At 44.1% G+C, this 20,907-nt stretch overlaps 1 protein-coding gene across 1 annotated transcript in view; it reads right to left on the bottom strand.

Moving 5' to 3' along the window:
- Positions 1–3,507: 3,507 nt before the first annotated feature.
- SPAG1 (sperm associated antigen 1) overlaps positions 3,508–20,907 on the bottom strand; it is a gene marked incomplete at its 5' end in the record, with an annotated part of 146,770 nt that continues 129,370 nt past the window's right edge. Inside the window, 2 exons of the mRNA XM_082257563.1 lie at positions 3,508–4,137; positions 6,962–7,291. Coding sequence (XP_082113689.1) covers positions 4,006–4,137; positions 6,962–7,291 — 462 coding nt within the window. The 3' untranslated portion in view covers positions 3,508–4,005. The remainder of the gene's footprint in view (positions 4,138–6,961; positions 7,292–20,907) is intronic.

Raw genomic sequence — 20,907 nt, 5'->3', positions numbered from 1 at the left:
CAGTTACGTAGGTTGAAAAAAAAAAAGACACAAATAAATCAAGTTCAGCCAATAGAAAATAATATAATAGAAAACCTCCATAAACAGGACCTTATAGCTACAATTGATAGAGAGGAAGGCAAAAAAAAAAAACCCCAGTCCAATATTCTCCAGAGGAGGAAATCCTTCCCGATCACGTGAAGGCAATCATCATAATCATCATCATAATCATCATCATCATCATCATCATCTGCTCAGCACCTTCCCTTCCCTCTAGTTTTTAGGTATGTTCTTCAACCATGAAATAATACTAATACCAAGTTTTCATGAATGAAAAAATATTTAATAAATCTTCACTTGTGATAAATATGCATTTTAAGCAAATTATGTAAACAAATACTATGATCAACACGCACTGTCTTATGCTCTGTTTTGAATATAAAGTTCTTTTCATAAACCAACAAGTATTTACAGTACAGTTCATAATGAAATATATTCAACAGTAAACCATTGTCAACTGAACAATAAATTGGTGTGAATGTGGTGGGGAAAAAAAAACCCCTCATGGTGTGGTGAATGAATGAAAGAGGAGTATGAAGAGATGGCAACAGACATTATGAACCCTTAGGAGTGTATTTACAAACAGCTATTCGTCCTTTGAAATTGCCTGTACATTCGTTCTGTGCAAATTGGTCAGGTCAAATGTTACTGGGCTATTTTCTCATCCGGTTGAATAATATTAATTCACAAAAAATTAGAGAAGTTAGGGATAATACCACATTATGACCACTAGATGTAGCTGATGATCATAGAAAACAAGTATTTATTACATTTGATCATCAGCTCCATCTAGTGTCCATAAATTGGTATTTTTATGATTCATCCTATTATGTATGACTAAATAACATTTGACCTGGTTGGCAAATAGTCTTGTAAAATTCGATTTCGCCCTGTTCCCACAGAACATGCAGTTTCACAGGAAAAAAAGCATTGTGACTTTTTTTTTTTTTCTTAGAAATACACCCTTTGGTGTCCAAGAGCACAGCACTGCTCTAAGGAAAGTCCAACAAAGCAGGCAGTGACCCTCAAAACCCAATCAGAATAGTGAAATCAAATCAATGGAAGATGGATTGTGATTCAATACTACGGTTATGGTATAGTGCTTTTTCATCAAATAAACCCACTTGTGTTTTTACGGCTCATTAGCTTTCAATTATGTGGTTATTTTATTACGGTGTTGTAGATGGCCTAACAGCAGCATGAAATAACATAGAATTGAAGACTTTCTCTTTTAACACAGTAACCTCAATATATCAGTTTTCCAGCATTTATAGCAACCACCCCAATATAGTAAGAGACCATACAGTGTTTCTGCTCTTAATAGAAATGATTAGTAATCCTTGCGTGTATGCACACATACTAAGAGAGCAAATGATTTCATCTTGTGCTGCCTCTGATTTGTGGATTGTGCAATTCCTCAGTGTGTTGAATGTCGCCACCATGTGGACAAAACTATTATCACAAGATAGCCATGAAATCTCCGAAGTACAGTACAGCATCAGCCACTCAGAAGCTATCTACAGACTCCCATTTGTTCTCCTTATTGGGATATACATCGCACTGTTTATATGTTTGTTGTCAACGCTCTTAGTAGATAAGCATGCCTGTGCTTTTAAGAATTGTTGTCTTTTAGCACTTTTCTACTAACATCTATGGGAGACTTCAGCGAGTATCACCTTTCTTAATGTCTAATGTTGTGAAATATTTTGTGTGTGCTCATCCGATTTCATCCACATACATTTAGAAAATGCTGAGCATGACTTATCTAAGAATAACAGGATGTGAAACTAATAGGAGTAATATGGTAAAACTACCAATAATGAGCAGTAATGGCTGGGTTTGTAAACCTTTAAACAAATTTTTTTTATCTACTTTAAAGACCAAACAGGTTTTAATCATCAGTGTCATGAACACTCGCTTTTTGGTAAATTCTGAAAGTCATAATCACCCACCAGCTTCTTCCTCCTGGGTGACTAGTAGTGAGAACCAAGCACATGGACACTTAAGCCCCGTACACACGATCAGATTATTGAATGATCTGTTGTCCGTTTTTTGTGGCATGCTAGTCTGATGTGGAAAGTGAAGAGGTTATTTTCATACAAATTTTCCCGTACGACAGAATTCTACTTCAGAAGTGATGTCATGTGTTGGATTGCTTTGTATGTGTTTTTTCGTCTCTGAGCATGCCTAGTCTTGCTCTTAAGATTTTTTTCCGTCGAAATCTGTACTAATGAGAAGAAAATTGGACGTTGTATTACGGACGACAAAAATTTTATAGCCTGCACATCAGGATTTTGTCGGCCGAAAAGTCGGAGTTTGCACCATACTAACAATCCGAAAATCGGCAGATCGGTCGTCGGACGAATTTTCCTGATTTTCTTATCATGTTTACGGGCCTTTAGCTCCACACACATTGGTTAGGTACAGCAGGATTCAGCCTTGCTTTTTGGGATGAATAACTAACCCGCTACTGCAGGCAGGACAAGACTTTCTGGAGGAACAGAGACAGGAATTTTAGCATGGTGAGCTTGGCATTGAGGCCACACATATAAACTATCAGTGTGTGATTTCGGGCCTGCTTCTGATTCTACCAGAACTGCTTTTCTCCCCACACAAGTCAACAGGAATACAAAAGCAGCTGGATTGAGCTCATAAACTGGACACATGGAGGTCAAAAGCACCTGTGAAGGATCTAAAAATGAACAGCTGAATGCATTTGCCCCTTTATACAAACCCATACATTTACCAGTGTCCATTCTTAATGATCAGGTTTGCTTGGACTTCCCTTTTAACCTATTGGTCTTCGTAGATGTGGTGCACACTGTCAGGCTGTGACCAAAGCAATAATAAATTATAAGGTCACGTGACTTCACAGCCTACTATATACTCCCCCCATGTAGACAAATGTGCAAGGGGGCTCAGAATGGCCCAGCTTTTTGCCATGGACAGGAAGGAGTATATAACCCCCCAACTTCTCCCAGTCTTCTGATCCTTGCATCACTACAACACTGTGTAGCTAGGTGGACATTATTGTTTGGGGCAGCCTTGCAACTTTTTGTGCAACTTCTTACACATTAGATTATGGAAGGACATCTTCACACAAAAAGGCATTGCCCAGTGAGCTGGCAGTTGCACAAGAAGCTGCATAGCTGCACCAGGAAACAGTGGACATCTGACTATACAGTACAGTATACATTTAGCTGAACAGAACTGAAAATGTTTTACAGTGCATCCAAACAAGCTGCAACTCAATGTTGTCTACTTGAATATGACCACCTTACAGCAGAACTCCATGGCATCAGCGTGCCGAATGTGCAAAGAACAATACTTTGATAAACGATGAATCATTACTTCTATATTCTATATATACAGTAAAATAGGTTCTAAATGGGTCTATCGTATATATATATACATATATATATATACACACACACACATACAGCTTCAGGGTCTTAAAAATCACAAGTTCAAGTGCTGCAACTTCCGACAACCAACTGTATTTTACCCCATTGAGCACTCACAAAAAGAAAGAAGACCAGTGATCGCTTCTCCAAATTTGAAGGGACAGAACTGTCATAGTAGACATTATGATTCTGTCATTTCAAGTTTTAAAATAAAGTTTCTGAGCACGGTGTGTGTCAATGGTTGGGGCTGCAGATGTCTTTATCTGCACTTGATCAATGTTTGTAGACTATCCGCCATTGCAGCTGGAGATTTGGAGCAACGATCGGTATTGAGCAGTCTGTCCTCATCACCTCTTTATATGACATAATCTATGTTAATGTTTGTGCCACCCTATTGCCCAGCATGTGACCTGGCCATGGATAAACAGATGTTACAGTTACATAACATTTAAACAGTCATGCTGAATGTGTTCTCAAGTCATCTGATACTGAGATTTGCATAGATTCTCCTAATTATAAGATCGATTAAACCGTGCATAGAATTGGTGTTCTGCTCTAAGGATCAGAGTCCATATTGCTCTGCCAGGCTTGATATGGCATTGGGATCCAGTTCTGCACCATGTTTCTCTGATAGACAGGTAAGTAGGCTCTGAACTTCATCTTTCTCTACCTGGCTAAGGAAGGACAGGACCACCTGGAAAATATGAAACAGACAAATTCCAGTTATTGTTTCTTATCCACAGGTTATCAATCACAGCTGTTCTTAGAAGTCACAATATAAAGACTATCATTCACAAAAAAAGGGGAAACTTACTAAAATGTAGGAGTTAAATTAAGCCTCTTATTTATTTCTGCTACACGTCTTCATTAACATCTTTAGTTTTCATACATAACTGATTGCACCTATTTAATATGTAACTATAGAAAGCCTCTCTTTTTTCCTCATTCATTATCATTTTGTGGCTTCATTCTCTGCCCTCCTCAATAGACACCTCACTGTGAATGCCTAACAAAAGGTGGTGGTGGCATGGTAAAGAAAAAAAAAAAAAAAAAAATATATATATATATATATATATATAGAGAGAGAGATAGATAGATATATAGAGAGAAATATATATATAGAGTGAGAGAGAAAAATAGATAGAGATATATAAATATATAGAGATAGAGATATATATAGAGAGAGAGAGATAGAGAGATTGCCACTGCAGATCTGTTTCTGAAAATGGTTTACATGGTCAGACTTCAAGAATTGCACACTTTTCCAGTTCAGTTAGTCTACATTCACATGGCAGTTTAGCCGTGGATAATTTGCTGTATTCAGTGGTGTTTTAAAGACCCAGCAACACTGTATTCTATGGCAGCACATAAACTGGCTGATTAGCGGGGATTAGCTGTGGCCGGTATGTGTGACCAATACTGCCTGCATCCAGGGTTGGTATTCACATATAAAAGCTTGGATGAGTTGTTACATGCAAACAGAACTGGCATCTGCCATAAACCACTTTCGGCCGGAGGATTTTTCTGCTTAATGACCAGGCCCTATTTTGCGATTCGGCACTGCGTTACTTTAACGGACAATTGCGCGGTCATGCGACGCTGTACCCAAATAAAATTGACATCCTTTTTTTCCCCACAAAGCTTTCTTTTGGTGGTATTTGATCACCTGTGCGATTTTTATTTTTTGTGCTATAAACAAAAAAAGAGCAACAATTTTGAAAAAAAAAAAAAAAACAATATTTTTCACATTCTGCTATATGACATTCTCAAAAAGAAAATGTAAAAATCTAATTTTTTTTAACATTTTAGGCCAATTTGTTTTCTGCTACATATTTTTTGAAAAAAAATCACAATAAGCGTATTTTGATTGGTTTACACCAAAATTAACTATTTATTTTTTTTACAAGCAATGGCGGCGATCTGCGATTTTTTGTGGGACTGCAACATTGCAGCGGACAGATCGGACCCCTGACTGACATTTTTTGGGGGTACCAGTGACATTACTACAGTAATCAGTGCTAAAAATATGCACTGTTACTGTAATAATGCCATTGGCAGGGAAGGGGTTAATACTATTAGTGATCAAGGGGTTAAATGTAAGCCTAGGGGAGTGATTCTAACTGTGGGGGGGTTGGGCTTGTGAGATCATCACAGAGACATGTGATCCTATATAGCAGGATCACATAGCCTCTGTGATCACTTCAGGGAGAAGAACGCTCGGCTGTGTTTACATCAGCCGTCTGTCCTTCTCTGTCAGCGGGGGGATCGCGAGTGGCCGGCCGCCATCGGAGCCACCTGTCACACGCACTGGCTCCCCGGCTGACGAGCGAAGCCGGGAGCTTGCCCCCTAGAGCAGTGGTTCTCAAATCCGGTCCTCGGGACCCACCAACAGGCCAGGTTTGCAAGATAACTAAATTACATCACAGGTGATCTCATTTGCTTCTCAGTGATTGCAGTATTCTAGTCTGCATCCCCCAAGGTAATACTTAAAATCTGGCCTGTTAGTGGGTCCCGAGGACCGGATTTGAGAACCACTGCCCTAGAGTCTCCTGAGCGAGCGACGTAGTACTCCATCGGTTTGCCCAGGAGCGGCCGCCTGCTGCAGTAAATCTGCGGTGGGCGTCGTCAATTGGTTAATCTGTACAGAGTACAAATCTGATAGCAGTGCAGGTAACACACAGTGGGGTTGATTTACTAAAACTGGAAAGTGCAAAATCTGGTGTACCTGTGCATGGTAGTCAATCGGCTTCTAACTTCAGCTTGTTTAATTAAGCTTTTACAATAAAAAACTGGAAGCTGATTGACTTCTATACAGAGCTGCACCAGATGTTGCACTCTCCAGTTTTAGTAAATCAACTCCCATGTGTGCAAGCAGTAATTAGAATCCTTTGGTTCTTGTCCTAACACTAAACCCTAGACTTAAACCTTCTTATAGGACACAGTGGTTTCACATGTATTGATAAATCAGTTAGAGTGACCACACAGGACAGATACCCAATTTATGCTGCCTCATGATACATTCCCTATGACATACAAGATCTTTGTAGATGGCTAACACATATTGGGCAAACGCTAAATTGTGCTTATCAGCATCATGCTAGGAAGCATCTAAAAGTAAAAATAGTTGCCTTTCACTACCGATCAGATTCTACCCTACACTTTTTTAGAATGATCTGCAAACAAAAAAGAGAATCTGATTGGTTAGGAGCAACACAAACATCTTGAACATTTTCATATACAGGACTCCCTTCTATCTGTTACTTTCTGATACAATCATTGCTCATGCTGTAAATCAGTGTTCTCCAAACTGGGGGCCGAATGCAGCCCTTTGCTTGCCTTTGTCTGGCTCTTGGGGTAATATTTCTCACACCAAAACCAATGATGGGGCACTGTTTACTCCCACTGACACTGGAGAATTTTCTACTCCTACTGGCCCTCTAAAACCTGAAGAACAATAAACTGGCCCTTTGTTTCAAAAGTTTGGCGACCCCTGCTGTAAATCATCCTGGGATCCGTACCGTAAAGCGATCAGCTGTGCTAAGGTGAGACAGGTGCTGGTACACTAGGGCAGGGTTTTCCTCCAGGACATGATGTTTCAAGGACTGTGTAATGAGCAGAAGGGTCTCTGTGTCCAGCTTGTTGCTCAGATATGTTGGTAAGTCTTTTGGATCTATGAGGGACAGTAGCTGAGCACAGGTCTCCTGGTCCTTCTCTGCTCTGATCTCACTCATCAGCTGCTCAAACTCATAGGAATTGCTGGGCTTGGTGATTGGAGGCCGTTCCCTCCTTTTCCCATTTCCATGTCCATTAAGGCTGCAGTGATTGGGTATGTCTTCCTTCTCATTCACCTGGAAAACAGTAACATAGTTAGAATCACGTTTTATTTCCAATATTTGCAACATCTAACAGATTACATTTCTAACAGTCTTAATAAATATATACAACAATCCCACAGCAGCCCATGAGCTTTTTTGAATCATCATCATAATATTATAGGGAATGACTACAATTTTTTTACCATGATATTGAGTGCTATACAAATAGTAAAACACCGTAATACACATTGACTTAGTTATTAACACCATGGCATTGCTGAGCCCCATCTTCACTCAACTTGTGTGTGTATCCTAAAGACCTACGAAATAGATGGTCCTTCTGGGGCAGAAGTGAACACCCGGATATTATAGCTTTGTGCAAATATATTTAGAAAAACATGAAACCATTCTTGCTATTCTACTAGGAAGCTTTATCAGAAAGAAACCCTCGGTGAATGATACACACAGGAGCTATTACAGATGTGTCACATAGCAGTTGGTTGGCTTTTACCTCTCAATTATGGACTGACTGGCCATCACGGTTCAGTGGAAGTCACTGCCTTTGTCCAGAGTTCATCATCAGAATTTAAAGATACCCAGGAGTTAATTGAAGTACTAGAAGACTTTAGAGCAGGACAAAATGTACAGCAAGACCTGGAGAAGGCTAAATCAAATTTCACAAGAAATGAGGGGATCAGTACAAGAGAATGGGATCACCATCATGACTGTAGGGTGATGGTTAAGCCAGAATAAAACTGGAAACATTCTAGAACCCTAAAAGTGCATGTATGATCTGACTGCCCTCATAGAAAGACATCTATGGAGCACTCCATAAACTTTTAGGGCCAATAAGCTTAATAATGGCATGTAATGCCAAGCTGCGGTTTCCAAAGGCAGCAAAATCCTTTCTTGTATTAAAAGAGGCATGGACAGCATAGAACAGACTTTTTCAACCAGGGTGCCGTGGCACCCTGGGGTGCCTTCTGGGCTCTTTGGCAAAATGCAAAAAATTGTCTCAAATTGTCCAAAATTGTAAGCATACTGGCGGTGGATCTTGCCTGCATTTTTTTTGTTACACAAAGCCACAGGTTTTAATTTGTGCAGCATTACAACCTTTGGCACCATGCGAGCCAGTTGTTGGGATTCTAATAAATGATTATGTAAAAAAATTGATAAGGAAGACATTGAACACCTGAGAATGTCCTTGTTTTCCCTTCTCCGTCTGCACTGGGGTCACATTAACTGAATGAGGGAGGGAAACTGAGGGAGAGGAGTACTAGTCAGTACAAGTGTACAAATGTGTAGCAAAATAAATCATCTCTAATGTTGAGTGTCCTATGTGTGTCACTGCATTATGTAAAACTATTCATTTCTTTTACATTTTAGAATGGGGTGCCTCGAGATTGTGCATAATTATAAAGGGTGCCTTGACTGAAAAAAGGTTGAGAAATACTTGCATAGAGAGACACCTTTTTGCCCCTGTACAAATCATTAGTAAGACATCATCTGGAATACACAGTTCAGTTTTGGGCACCAGTTAACAAAAAAGGATATTGGGGAACTGGAGAAAGTGCAGAGAAGAACAACCAAACTGATAAGAGGCAAGGAGGAGCTCAGCTATGAGGAAAGATATGCTGAATTAAATGTATTCTCTCTTGAGAAGAGGAGATTAAGTAAGTGTGTGTGTGTGTGTGGGGGGGGGGGGGGGGTGGTGTGTATGATCAACATGTATAAATACATAAAGTGAACTTGGTGTGGAGTTATTCACTAAAAGGTCATCACAGAGGACAAGGGGGCACTTTTTACATCTGGAGGAAAAGAGATTTAATCTCCAAATACAGAAAGGCTTCTTCACAGTAAAAGCTGTGAAAATGTGGAATAGACTCTCTCAAGAGCTGGTTCTGGCCATCTCAGTAGATTGTTTTAAAGAAGTCCTGGATTCTTTCCTAGATACATATACATATACACCCTCCTATGTAGGTGCTGGGAAAAGCATTGTTTTTGCTCTACCTGCTTATCAGGAGAGTCGGATCAATATTTAGGCCTGTTACATGTGTCCATGTGTGATTCACTTGGTCTGAGGGAGTGTCCCCACTGTATCCAATAGGGAAGCCTGTTGGACAGCGGAGGAAACCCAGCCAATGACACACAGGTTTTTGTGGCTATCCCAGTGGGTTGGCACAACAGTATTGCATCCTGGGATAGGTCATAAAAGCCAAGGGCACATGTGACAGGGCGTCTTTGGGCGGGAAGCCAGGTCCCAGGAGGAGGGTGACGGCTGTCTCTCCTCCTGTCAGTGTGGAAAGTGGTCCCAGGCAGTCGGCCTAGGGGACCAGAAGTGTGGTGCTGAGCCAAGAGGTCCAGAGGATACTGCCAGTGGAGCAAGTGGCAGAGCAACCTGAGGAAAAACAGTGTCAGTGAGTACCAGGGAGCTTGCCAGGGGTCTGCCCAGGAAGGGGACAACTCCGGCGAGAGTCAGTGGACAGGGGCTAGCACACACAGCAAGTGAGAAAAGGGGTGCCAAGTTGAGACCCTGAAGAGTAATTTGAACCGGAGCCTTTTCATCTATCTTCACTTCTGTGGCAAAGTGAAGCAGCGGCCTTGCCGCATACATTGCAGCTAATTGTCCTCAGAATTGTGCAAAGTTCATAGTTGGAGTATCCCACTCATCCTTCTCCTATCCCAGTTCAAAATAAAACCCCAAAAAAACAAATCCCCTGGACTGTTCATTGTCTGAGCCAAGAGTTAAAGTGATATGTTTTAACGGAGTGTTGCTATGGGTATAAGCAACAAATGATTCAGTGGTAAATCAAAAACCTAACATAAAAGCAGCTGAACACTAAAAAAAGGTCAAACCAACCAAACCTTAAAACATGAGCATATAAGAAACAATAGTGCAGTGCTAAAAATGATGACAATTAAAATATAGCACACAGTGGTATAAGTGTCCATAAAAGTCCAAAAAAGAGGGAGATGCCAAACAGAGATGCCTTCAGTGCAGAAAGGGTAAATAAAAAACACCGTTGTTGTGAACCCTTCCACCAAAGAGTATTGCTGCCTCTCAACTACAACAAACGACCACTAGGGGTCACCAGGCCAAAGAGCAGGGCTGCAGACACCAATCCTCTGTGTATATCCACGACTTAGTATGGGCATGTCATCCATTCAAGAAAGAATAAGAACAATCTAAGTGCTCTCCATCTCACTCAAAATGTATTTAGGAATAGTTAAAAGAACTTACAAACAAAGCACTGACACAGTGTATAATGCAGGCATATTCAGATCGTGCTTCCGCAATGGGTGGCCGCGGGGTGACGCCAGACTCCTCCCCCCATACGTGTTACGTCAGTGGGCATGACTTCGTCAGCGGGTAATCCAATCTCAGCAGCTCCCTAGGGGGCAGTGCTACATATATAATATAACTGGTTACTAATATCTATAGATAAAGTTAATCCAGGGAATTTTTGATTGCCTCTTTGGGGATCAGGAAGGATTTTTTTTCCCCTGTTGGAGCAAATTGGATCATGGTTTATAGGGTTTTTTTGCCTTCCTCTGGATCTGCTGTGGGTAGTGGATTGTGTATATACGATTGCATAATTTTATTTTTTCCGTTCTATTGTTTGAACTGGATGGACTTGTGTCTTTTTTTTTAACCAGACTATGTACCTATGTAACTCTTCCATCCATCCTTAGAAGTTTATGTCGATGGAAGGGCAGGTGCCAGCTTCTGAGGGGGATCAATAATATTTGGGAAAGGTTTATTATTCTGCATTTAAAACTAGTCCTCTTGACAGCGCCAGTCAGGGGAGCCAAAGACCTCCTGTAGATAAGATAATTGTCACCAGTGGCGGCCGGTGCGTTGGGGGTGCCGCCCCCCCTATCTATGCGTCCGGCCCCCTAATCTGCATGCAGGGGCGCCGGACGCATGGAGGCTCTAATAGGGCAATGCAAAGGGTGGACCCGGGGCGCAGAGCAGTGCGTCCTGAGCCCACCCATTGTGTGACAATAGCGAATGAAAATTCGCTATTGTCACACGGATCCTCCTCCTGGCCAATCAGGGAGCGCGTCCGATACGCGCTTCCTGATTGGCCACAAGGCAAAGTCCATGCCATTGGCTGAGGAGGAGGCGGGAGTACTCGTGGAGACGCCGGGGGATTGAAGCCGCCGCCGGGACACTGAAGAGAAGGTGCCGCCGCAGCTGCTCCAGGGCTCCAGGTGGGGGGGGGCACACTGCATTGAAGGGGCATGTACGCTGGTCACTACATTCTAAGGGGGCATGTACGCTGGTCACTGCATTCTAAGGGGGCATGTACGCTGGTCACTGCATTCTAAGGGGGCATGTACGCTGGTCACTACATTCTAAGGGGGCATGTATGCTGGTCACTGCCTTCTAAGGGGCAGGCCTCGACAAATCCCAGGTCGCATTTGCGACTAGAAATCGCCTCCTGGCGCCTAAGCCCACTCACTTTTTAGCAGCAGGCACGAGTAATTCCTAAAGCCGCTATCCCTCAGCCTATCGAATGCCAGCACCATGAACATCACGCCCATTATCTCTCCGCCCACATGCAGAAAACGCGGAATTTCTTCTTCGCTTACTCAAGTATATTCCAGGCTGCGCACCCTGTCAGGTTTCAGTTCCGGGTGCAGCTAGCAAGGCTGTTTGGTTCCCGATGCCAGACTTCCAGCCGGCAAGCGGAGACAGAAAGGGGGGTGCCCGGAAGACAGCGGAGGAAGAGAGCGGCCAGCATCTGCCGGTACAGTGACTTGTCCCATGTATACGTAGAGTGTAGTAGAGTCGCACAGACACACGTGGGTAGCCACTCAGTGCGGGGCTCCTGTGGGAGGTGAGGATAGCCCAGCTCCCAGTGTATGTGGGGAGCTCCTTCCTTCAGGCTCTGCCTTGTACTGCATGTATTCAGAGCTGAGCCCTCTGCTCATCTCTCCCATCCTCTGCTAGTGCCCACTGACACCATGGAAATACAGAGGTCTGGGCAAACATTGTACAGTACAGTGCTCAAGGGACCCCAGCTGCTCTGTCATTCCCTCCTATAAAACTGTACTGACATATGCTGTAGGTGGGTCTAGGTGGGAACACTGGAACTGGTGTGTACAGGATCATCCCCTCAAGCCCCATGATGAGTGGGGCATAAACAAAGCCCCCATGGTGAGAGCGGGGATCAGCGGATCCCTCATGGTGAGCGCAGGGATCAGCAGAACAGCCATGGTGAGCGCAGGGATCAGCAGAACCCCCATGGTGAGCGCAGGGATCAGCAGAACCCCCATGGTGAGCGCAGGGATCAGCAGAACCCCCATGATGAGCGCAGGGATCAGCAGAACCCCCATGGTGAGCGCAAGGATCAGCAGAACCCCCATGATGAGCGCAGGGATCAGCAGAACCCCCATGGTGAGCGCAGGGATCAGCAGAACCCCCATGGTGAGAGCGCAGGGATCAGCAGAACCCCCATGGTGAGAGCGCAGGGATCAGCAGAACCGCCATGGTGAGCGCAGGGATCAGCAGAACCCCCATGGTGAGCGCAGGGATCAGCAGAACCCCCATGGTGAGTGCAGGGATCAGCAGAACCCTCATTAGGAGCGCGGGGATTAGCAAAGCCCCCTATGGTGAACGCAGGGATCAAGGGAGTCCCCTGTGGTAAGTGTGGGGATAGCCCCCTATGACAGGGCTCGACAAATAAGCTGGCTCCTTACTTTTTTTAGCTGGCTCCTAGATTCAAAGCAAATTTGTCAACCCCTGCTAAGGGGGCATGTACGCTGGTCACTGCATTCTAAGGGGGCATGTATACTGGTTACTACATTCTAAGGGGGCATGTACGCTGGTCACTGCATTCTAATGGGGCATGTATGCTGGTCACTGCATTCTAAGGGGGCATGTACGCTGGTCACTGCATTCTAAGGGGGCATGTACGCTGGTCACTACATTGAAAGGGGGCATGTACGCTGGTCACTGCATTGAAAGGGGGCATGTACGCTGGTCACTGCATTGAAAGGGGCATGTACGCTGGTCACTGTGCATTGAAAGGGGGCACGCTGGTCACTGTGCATTGAAAGGGGGCACGCTGGTCACTGTGCATTGAAAGGGGGCACGCTGGTCACTCCGCATTGAAAGGGGGCATGCTGGTCTCTCTGCATTGAAAGGGGGCACACTATACCTTAATTACTGAAGGCCCCTTTCACACTTTTGCAAACTCAAAGTCACACAATTTTTTACAGCGTTTTTTGCCGCAAAGCAATGCCTATTACATTTTTCTGTTTGCGCCCCCCCCCCCCAAAAAAAAATTTTGAGCACCAGCCGCCACTGATTGTCCCCATTTTGGTCGAAAGCAGACTGGGCAATGGTCATCTCACATTTGCAACTAACCTCATACCATTCTGGTTCCAATGGTAGTTCAGTTGTTACTTTGTCCTGTCCATATGAGTGCCACAATGTGTTAGTTTCCCCTGTGGCCCCAATCAATTTTTACTAACCCACAGTCACAGTTTACAATGATAAAAGGCAATTTTCTTTACAGTGATATACATTTTACGACTACTTTACATGGCATCAACATCTTCCACTGAACACAAAGGTAAGAAAATAATGACTATGACATGTACAAACATAAAATATACACTAGGTACATTAACTTTGTTCAAAAGAGATCACAGTCTTAAAGGGACTATAAATGATATTGTTATTCTCTAAATAAGGAGGGAGCATTCCTCTAACAGGAAGTCAGACCACAGCAGCAAAAAAAAAAAAAAAAAAAAGTGCAATTTGGAGGAGGTTTAGAGTAAAAGAAGGGGCATTTTTGGGCTAAGAATATGTAGTAGATTATAAACTCGGATTTAAAAAAAATATATATAGTCACTTTCAGGAATTGATACAGAACAGGTAAGAGAAGTGACTAATGTTGTAGATGATTGTAGATGGAGAATGGATGGGAAATCAGACCAATACGTGCAGTACTGCAGATAATACTCAATCTCCTGTCACATCTGAGCTGAGACTGCCCAGTACAAGGTTATGGGCTCAATCAGACTAGGACAGGCCTGATAATTAGTAGACTGCTGTACATATGCTATTTTCAGCTGGAATCCAATCAGAGCAGGAAAATACCTCCTCCCGGGGTGACCAATCTATTAAAAATTTAATAGACTTCTAATCATCTTTTAGCTCTGAAATAGATTTCTGCAATCTCAGCAACCATAAGCTGAATTATTAGGCACTTCTATTAAAGGGCACCATTCCATCTGAACAGCCTCTGTGCTGTAAGAAGGCTTTCCAGGGTACATTTTTATTAATATTATACAGGATTTATATAGCGCCAACAGTTTGTGCAGCGCTTTACAATGCAGAGGGGGGACAGTACAATTACAATACAGTTCAATACAGAAGGGACAGGACGGCCCTGCACATGGAGCTTACAATCTAAAGGAAGGGGGTGGTGGTAGAAAAGGTAATAGCTGCGGGGAGGGGGTGACCTGATGGAGGGGACTCCGGTACAGTTCTTAGGTGGAGGTGGGGTATTATTCCCTGAATAAGTACGTTTTCAGAAATCGCCTAAAGGCGGACAGGGTAGAGACTGACTGGACATACTGGGGCAGGGAGTTCTGAAGGATGGGAGAGGCTCTGGAGAAGTCCTAGAGGCGAGCACGGGAGGAGGTTAACAAGGGAGCTAGAGAGTAGGTGGTCTTGGGAGCAGCTAAGAGGACGATTTGGGCAATATCTGCAGATGAGGTTAGTGATGTAACTGGAGGTGATGTTGTGGATGGCCTTGTATGTTGTGGTTAGTATTTTGGATTTTATATGGTGGGGAAGTGGAAGCCAGTGAAGGGATTGGCAGAGAGGAGCAGCAGTCATGGTTCGATTAATAAGGTGTATTAGCTTAGCAGCAGCATTCATAATTGCCAGGGTGCCAGGAAACCAGGCCACACAGGGATGTAGGTAAAATAAAGCAGTTTATCGTAGAAAACAACTATAATCGCACAGCAAGAGTGAGGAAGAAAGAGCAGGAACAAGCCTGGGTCAAGTCCAGGAGCGGGTAGTCATCCAAGCCGGGGTCAAGTCCAGAAGTGGGTAGTCTGCCGATGCCAAGTCATCTATCAATGCTGGGTCGAGAACCAGGAATTATCAGTCAAGCCAGGTCATAGCAAGAGAATAGGAGGGGCCCAAGGATGGAGCTCCATCCTTGGGGTACCTCAACAGAAAGAGGAAAAGGTTCAGAGGAGATGGTGTTGTATGTGACACTGAAAGGGCACTGAGATAGGTAGGAGAGCCATGAAAGAGCAGAATCACGGAGGCCAAGGGAGTGGAGTTAACTGTGTCGAAGGCAGCAGAAAGGTCCAAGAGTATGAGTATGAAGCACTGGCCATTAGTTTTAGCAGTTAATAGGGCTTTGGTGAGTTCTAGTAGGGCAGTTTCAGTGGAGTGATGTGGGCAAAAGCCTGACTGTAAGGGATTGAGGAGGTTGTTGTCAGTGAAGTTGCAACTCAAAGTTGTAGACAAGGTGTTCAAGAAGCTTGGAGGAAAACGGGAGCAGGGTCTTAAGTTGTTCAAACAGGTGGGATCCAGTGAGGGTTTTTTAAGTATGGGGAAAACCAGTGCATGTTTGAGTAGAAAGGGAAAGGTGCCAGAGGAGAGGGAAAGGTTGAAGATGTGGGTTAGAGAGTTTAGGATAGAGCAGGATGGTGGTCGCAGTAATTGTGAAGGGACAGGGGACAGGTGGTGAGGCTGGCCGTGGAAAGAAGTTTGCCAACTTCCTCAGTGGTAACGGGGCTAAAGGAGGAAAGTATTGAGTGTGGTGTTGGACCTGGTGTGTTGGTTGGGGGAGGAAGCTGTACGCTGGATATTTCATTACGAATTGTGTTGATTTTGTTTTTTAATTGATTGGCAATCTCCTGGGCATTTCATTCGCTGAGTCTGGGTGAGTGAGTCCAGAGGAGGTCACCACAGGAGAGGGCAGCTGCAGAGGTAGTGTCAGATTCCTGGAGCCAGGTTTCAGTAATCGCGAATAAATTGAGGGAGTTGGAGAGGAAAAGGTCATTGACTGAGGCAAGTTTGTTAGAGACTGAACAGGCATTCCAGAGGGCACATATAAGGGTGGGTTGACTTGTGAAATCAGGAGAATTGAGTTAAGAGAGTGGGGGTTACGGCAACTGTCAGAGGAGGTAGACTGACAATTTTGGGGGTGAGAGTTGGCTGGATGAGGGCCAGCGTTTGGCATGATATCCCCATACATACAGGTTGTGGGCTGGAAAGGAGGGGTAAAGAAATGAGAGTTTGAGGAGAGAGGACATTATTGCAAAGAAGACGATTAGTCTGAGCATGTTGAAGGGTGGAGAGAGGGGGAACTTCCAGACAACTTGGTGTGGAGCACTAATGTTTGTACTTGCTTTTAGTAGAAGTGCATTGTAGAAAGTGCCAGGCACTTATCGCCCAAGTGGCACTTTGCGCAAGAAGTGGCCAGCATACCTTCGCAAGCCGTCCCAAGAGTTTAACTAAATTTATACAGGGATGGGGTAGGGGGTAGGTTAACAACTATTCAACTAGGAGCTAATAAAAAAGGAATATGGTGAGGGTGGGGGGTTTACTACTGGCCTAGGCAGAGTGCAAAGCAAGAAGGGGACAGCAAGATAAGGCTAAATGTTTTATCTTGCCCAAGGCAGCATAATAAAAAGTAAGGGTCACTTCCAAAAAACATAAACAAGTACAAACAGCAATGTTGACCTAAATGACTAATGATGATAAATAGAATCCACCTGTGTGTAATCAAGTCTCCGTATAAATGCACCTGCACTGTGATAGTCTCAGAGGTCAGTTTAAAGCGCAGAGAGCATCATGAAGAACAAGGAACACACCAGGCAGGTCCGAGATACTGTTGAGAAGAAGTTTAAAGCCGGATTTGGATACAAAAAGATTTCCCAAGCTTTAAACATCCCAAGGAGCACTGTGCAAGCGATAATATTGAAATGGAAGGAGTATCAGACCACTGCAAATCTACGAAGACTGGCCGTCCCTCTAAACTTTCAGCTCATACAAGGAGAAGACTGATCAGAGATGCAGCCAAGAGGCCCATGATCAATCTGGATGAACTGCAGAGATCTACAGCTGAGGTGGGAGACTCTGTCCATAGGACAACAATCAGTAGTATACTGCACAAATCTGGCCTTTATGGAAGAGTGGCAAGAAGAAAGACATTTCTTAAAGATATCCATAAAAAGTGTCGTTTAAAGTTTTGCCACAAGCCACCTGGGAGACACACCAAACATGTGGAAGAAGGTGCTCTGGTCAGATGAAACCAAAATCGAACTTTTTGGCAACAATGCAAAACGTTATGTTTGGCGTAAAAGCAACACAGCTCATCACCCTGAACACACCATCCCCACTGTCAAACATGGTGGTGGCAGCATCATGGTTTGGGTCTGCTTTTCTTCAGCAGGGACAGGGAAGATGGTTAAAATTGATGGGAAGATGGATGGAAATATGAAAATATCCAATAAATTTCGTTTCACTTCATGATTGTGTCCCACTTGTTGTTGATTCTTCACAAAAAATTATAGTTTTATATCTTTATGTTTGAAGCCTGAAATGTGGCAAAAGGCCAAAAAGTTCAAGGGGGGCGAATACTTTTGCAAGGCACTGTATGTATACATAGTGTAATGCAGCAGCAATAAAGTATAAACAGAATAACTATATATAAAAATCCCCAAAAAATTTTATTATACAACATTTAACGGCAGGTTCCTCTCTATGCCTACGTTTGCAGCATTAGCTACTTCATACCATGGGATTTACAAATTCTACTTCTAAGTGAACTGCTACATCGCTTGTGGCCCCCCCCCCTTTCCTTGCTCCACCCTGTTTGTTGCTGTGGGTCTTGTGTAGATCCAGTGAGGCCTTTTTCCATTCTTGGATCCAGTGTGGTCATCAAGCATTGCTCTTGAATGAGCCCTAAGTCGACCTTAGATGATCTCTGATATGTACAGTATATGGCCACTATAGATTGAGCCATCATCTGACTGAGCTTTGAAACAAATGATTCTTTCCTTTTTTTATTTTTATGCATTTGTGAGCTGATCTGCAATTTATAGGAAGTTTTGAGTATAAGAAGTACTGTACACCTGTTTATCCCCTCTGAAGAAAGAGGAGACACGAGACTCTGAAACGCGTCAGATGTTTCTACAGGGTTTCATGAGCAGTTTTTGTACACCATTTACTATACTTGATGCTGAAATGGTTCACCTTTTTGTGTTTCCTATATCTTTGTATTTTGCAGCAACTCTCTGTTTTTAAATGTTGTATAATAATATCTTTTTTGTATTTTTATATATACCGTATTATTATTCTGTTTATACTTTATTGCTGCTGCATTACACTATGTATACATATATCATTTGAAGGCCATTAAAGTCCCATTCAGAGGCACCCCTCTGTTTTTGTATAATACTGTTCTTCTGGGATGTTGGCCTATTTTTTGATTGCTTGACAGGTTTGTGTTCACTCCTAAGATATCTTCATCAGGGAGGGCTAGAAGTCCTATAAGAATTTTTTTCCCTGTAACAGATTTCCCTTTACTTCCTGTCTGATTAAATCATTCTCAACAGGACAGGAAGTGAGGGTAAAGCTCTTTAGTGGAGTCCTGGATAGCAATAAAAACCTTTAATCCTTCCCCACGTGATCCAAAAAATGTTTAATTCATTTTTAGTCCTGCTTTCAATTAAATACTACCAAGGTGTATCCACAGATACTATGAGGGTGGTCAGGGCTGCTGTTAGAAATCACGGGGGCCCTGTACAGACTACTTGGCAGGGCCCCCTCAAGAAAATATTAAAGATATATTTAGCTAAAATTACAACAAAATCATTATTAGCAGACACAAATATAACGTAACTCGCATAATTCCTGCTAAATCTAAAAAAAAAAAAAGAACTATGTTAAATAAAAAAGAAGATGAGAAAAATAAACAGGCTGGGCAGTTGGAGCTCAGTGATCAGAGAGACAGAGAGAGAGAAACAAAGTTACAATTTACAAATAAACTCCTGAGCAGAGATAAGTGCTGGGAGGGGGGCCCACACAAGGGAGGGGGATTAGTGAGGGACGACGGTCTCTTTCTCAACAGATAAAAGCTGATAGCAGGGAGAGGGACAGATCAGATTCAGGTGCTGGGGGAAGATTTCTGTAATTGTTGTCCATCACTAATCCCCCTCTCTGTGTGGGCCCCCCTGTTTGCTAGGGCCCCCTACAAGTGGGCTGGTGGTCCCCCCCTATCAGCGGCCCTGAGGGTGGTATTCTAAAACTGGAGAGTGCAAAATCTGGTGCAGCTCTGCATAGAAACCAATCAGTTTTCAGGTTTTATTGCCAAGGATTAATTAAACAAACTGAAGTTAGAAGCTGATTGGCTACCATGCACAGCTGCACCCGATTTTGCACTTTCCAGTTTTAGTAAATCTCCCTCTATATAACACAGGGTGACAATGCTTACTCAGTTCAGCTGCTGCATCGTCATCCTTTCCTGTGTGTTTTCAGCTTGGACTACAACCAGCAGTAACAACGCATTGTGCCCTGCAGTGGCGTACCAACGAGGGGTGTGGGGGGCGGGCCGTCGCGGGTGCCGCGCACTGGGGGGGTATCAGGCCATTACTCTCACCGCTCATCTCCTCATGTGAAGGCAGCTGCTCCCTCGGTCTGTGCTGCTTACCCAAGCTGCTCGCGGGGGCGGGAAGAAGGTGAGTGCCCGAGGATTAAGCAGCCTCCATGTGTGACTGGATAGAAGAAGCGGTGAGGCAGCTGCATATAGAGGAATTGATCTTTCCATATTCCTCCTGCAGCTGCCGAATGCCTGATTCTCCTCCTCTCCCGTCTGCAGGCATTCAGCGGTTGCAAGAGGAATATGGAAAGATCAATTCCTCTATATGCAGCCGCCCCACCGCTCCTCCTATTCAACATTTTTTCTTTTGCTGGCCCCCCAGTGCTCTTCAGTCGCCCCTTTCCAGCCCCCCCATTGCTCTTCAGCCCCCCCTCTCCAGCCCCCCCAGAGCTCTTCAGACCCCCTCTCCAGCTCCCCCATGCTCTCTGGCCCCCCAGCGCTTACCATCCCCCTGGCTCCCCGCTTAGTGATCTCCAGTCCCCCCCCCCGGCTCCCCGCTCAGTGATCTCCAGCCTCCCCCCCAGTGCTTTCTAGCTCCCCAGCGATCCTTGGCTCCCCCAGTGCTCTCCACCCGCTCCCCCATGCTCTCTGCCCCCCCCTGTGCTCTCCACCTCCGCGCAACTCTCCAACCCCCTACAATGCTTTCCAGGCCCCCCCAGTCCCCCCAATGCTCCCCAGCCCCCCCCCTGCCCTTCAGCTCTTCCAGTGCTCTCTGCTTCCCCTGTGCTCTCCAGCCCCCCTAGTGCTCTTCTATCCTGTCTGCAGTCTCTGACCATCTCTTGTATCATGACTGCAGTCTCTGACCATCTCTTGTATCATGTCCGCAGTCTCTGACCATCTCTTGTATCATGTCCGCAGTCTCTGACCATCATGTTCGCAGTCTCTGACCATCATGTCCAACGTCTCTGTCCATCTCTTGTATCAAACCCAACATCTCTGACCATCTCTTGTATCATGTTTGCAGACTCTGATCATCTCCTTTAGCATGTCTCCAATCTCCTACTC

Source organism: Pelophylax lessonae (genome assembly GCF_965119305.1).
Source record: "Pelophylax lessonae genome assembly, chromosome: 5".
In the NCBI taxonomy this organism is placed as follows: domain Eukaryota; kingdom Metazoa; phylum Chordata; class Amphibia; order Anura; family Ranidae; genus Pelophylax; species Pelophylax lessonae.
This window is presented reverse-complemented; position numbering and strand designations above follow the sequence as displayed.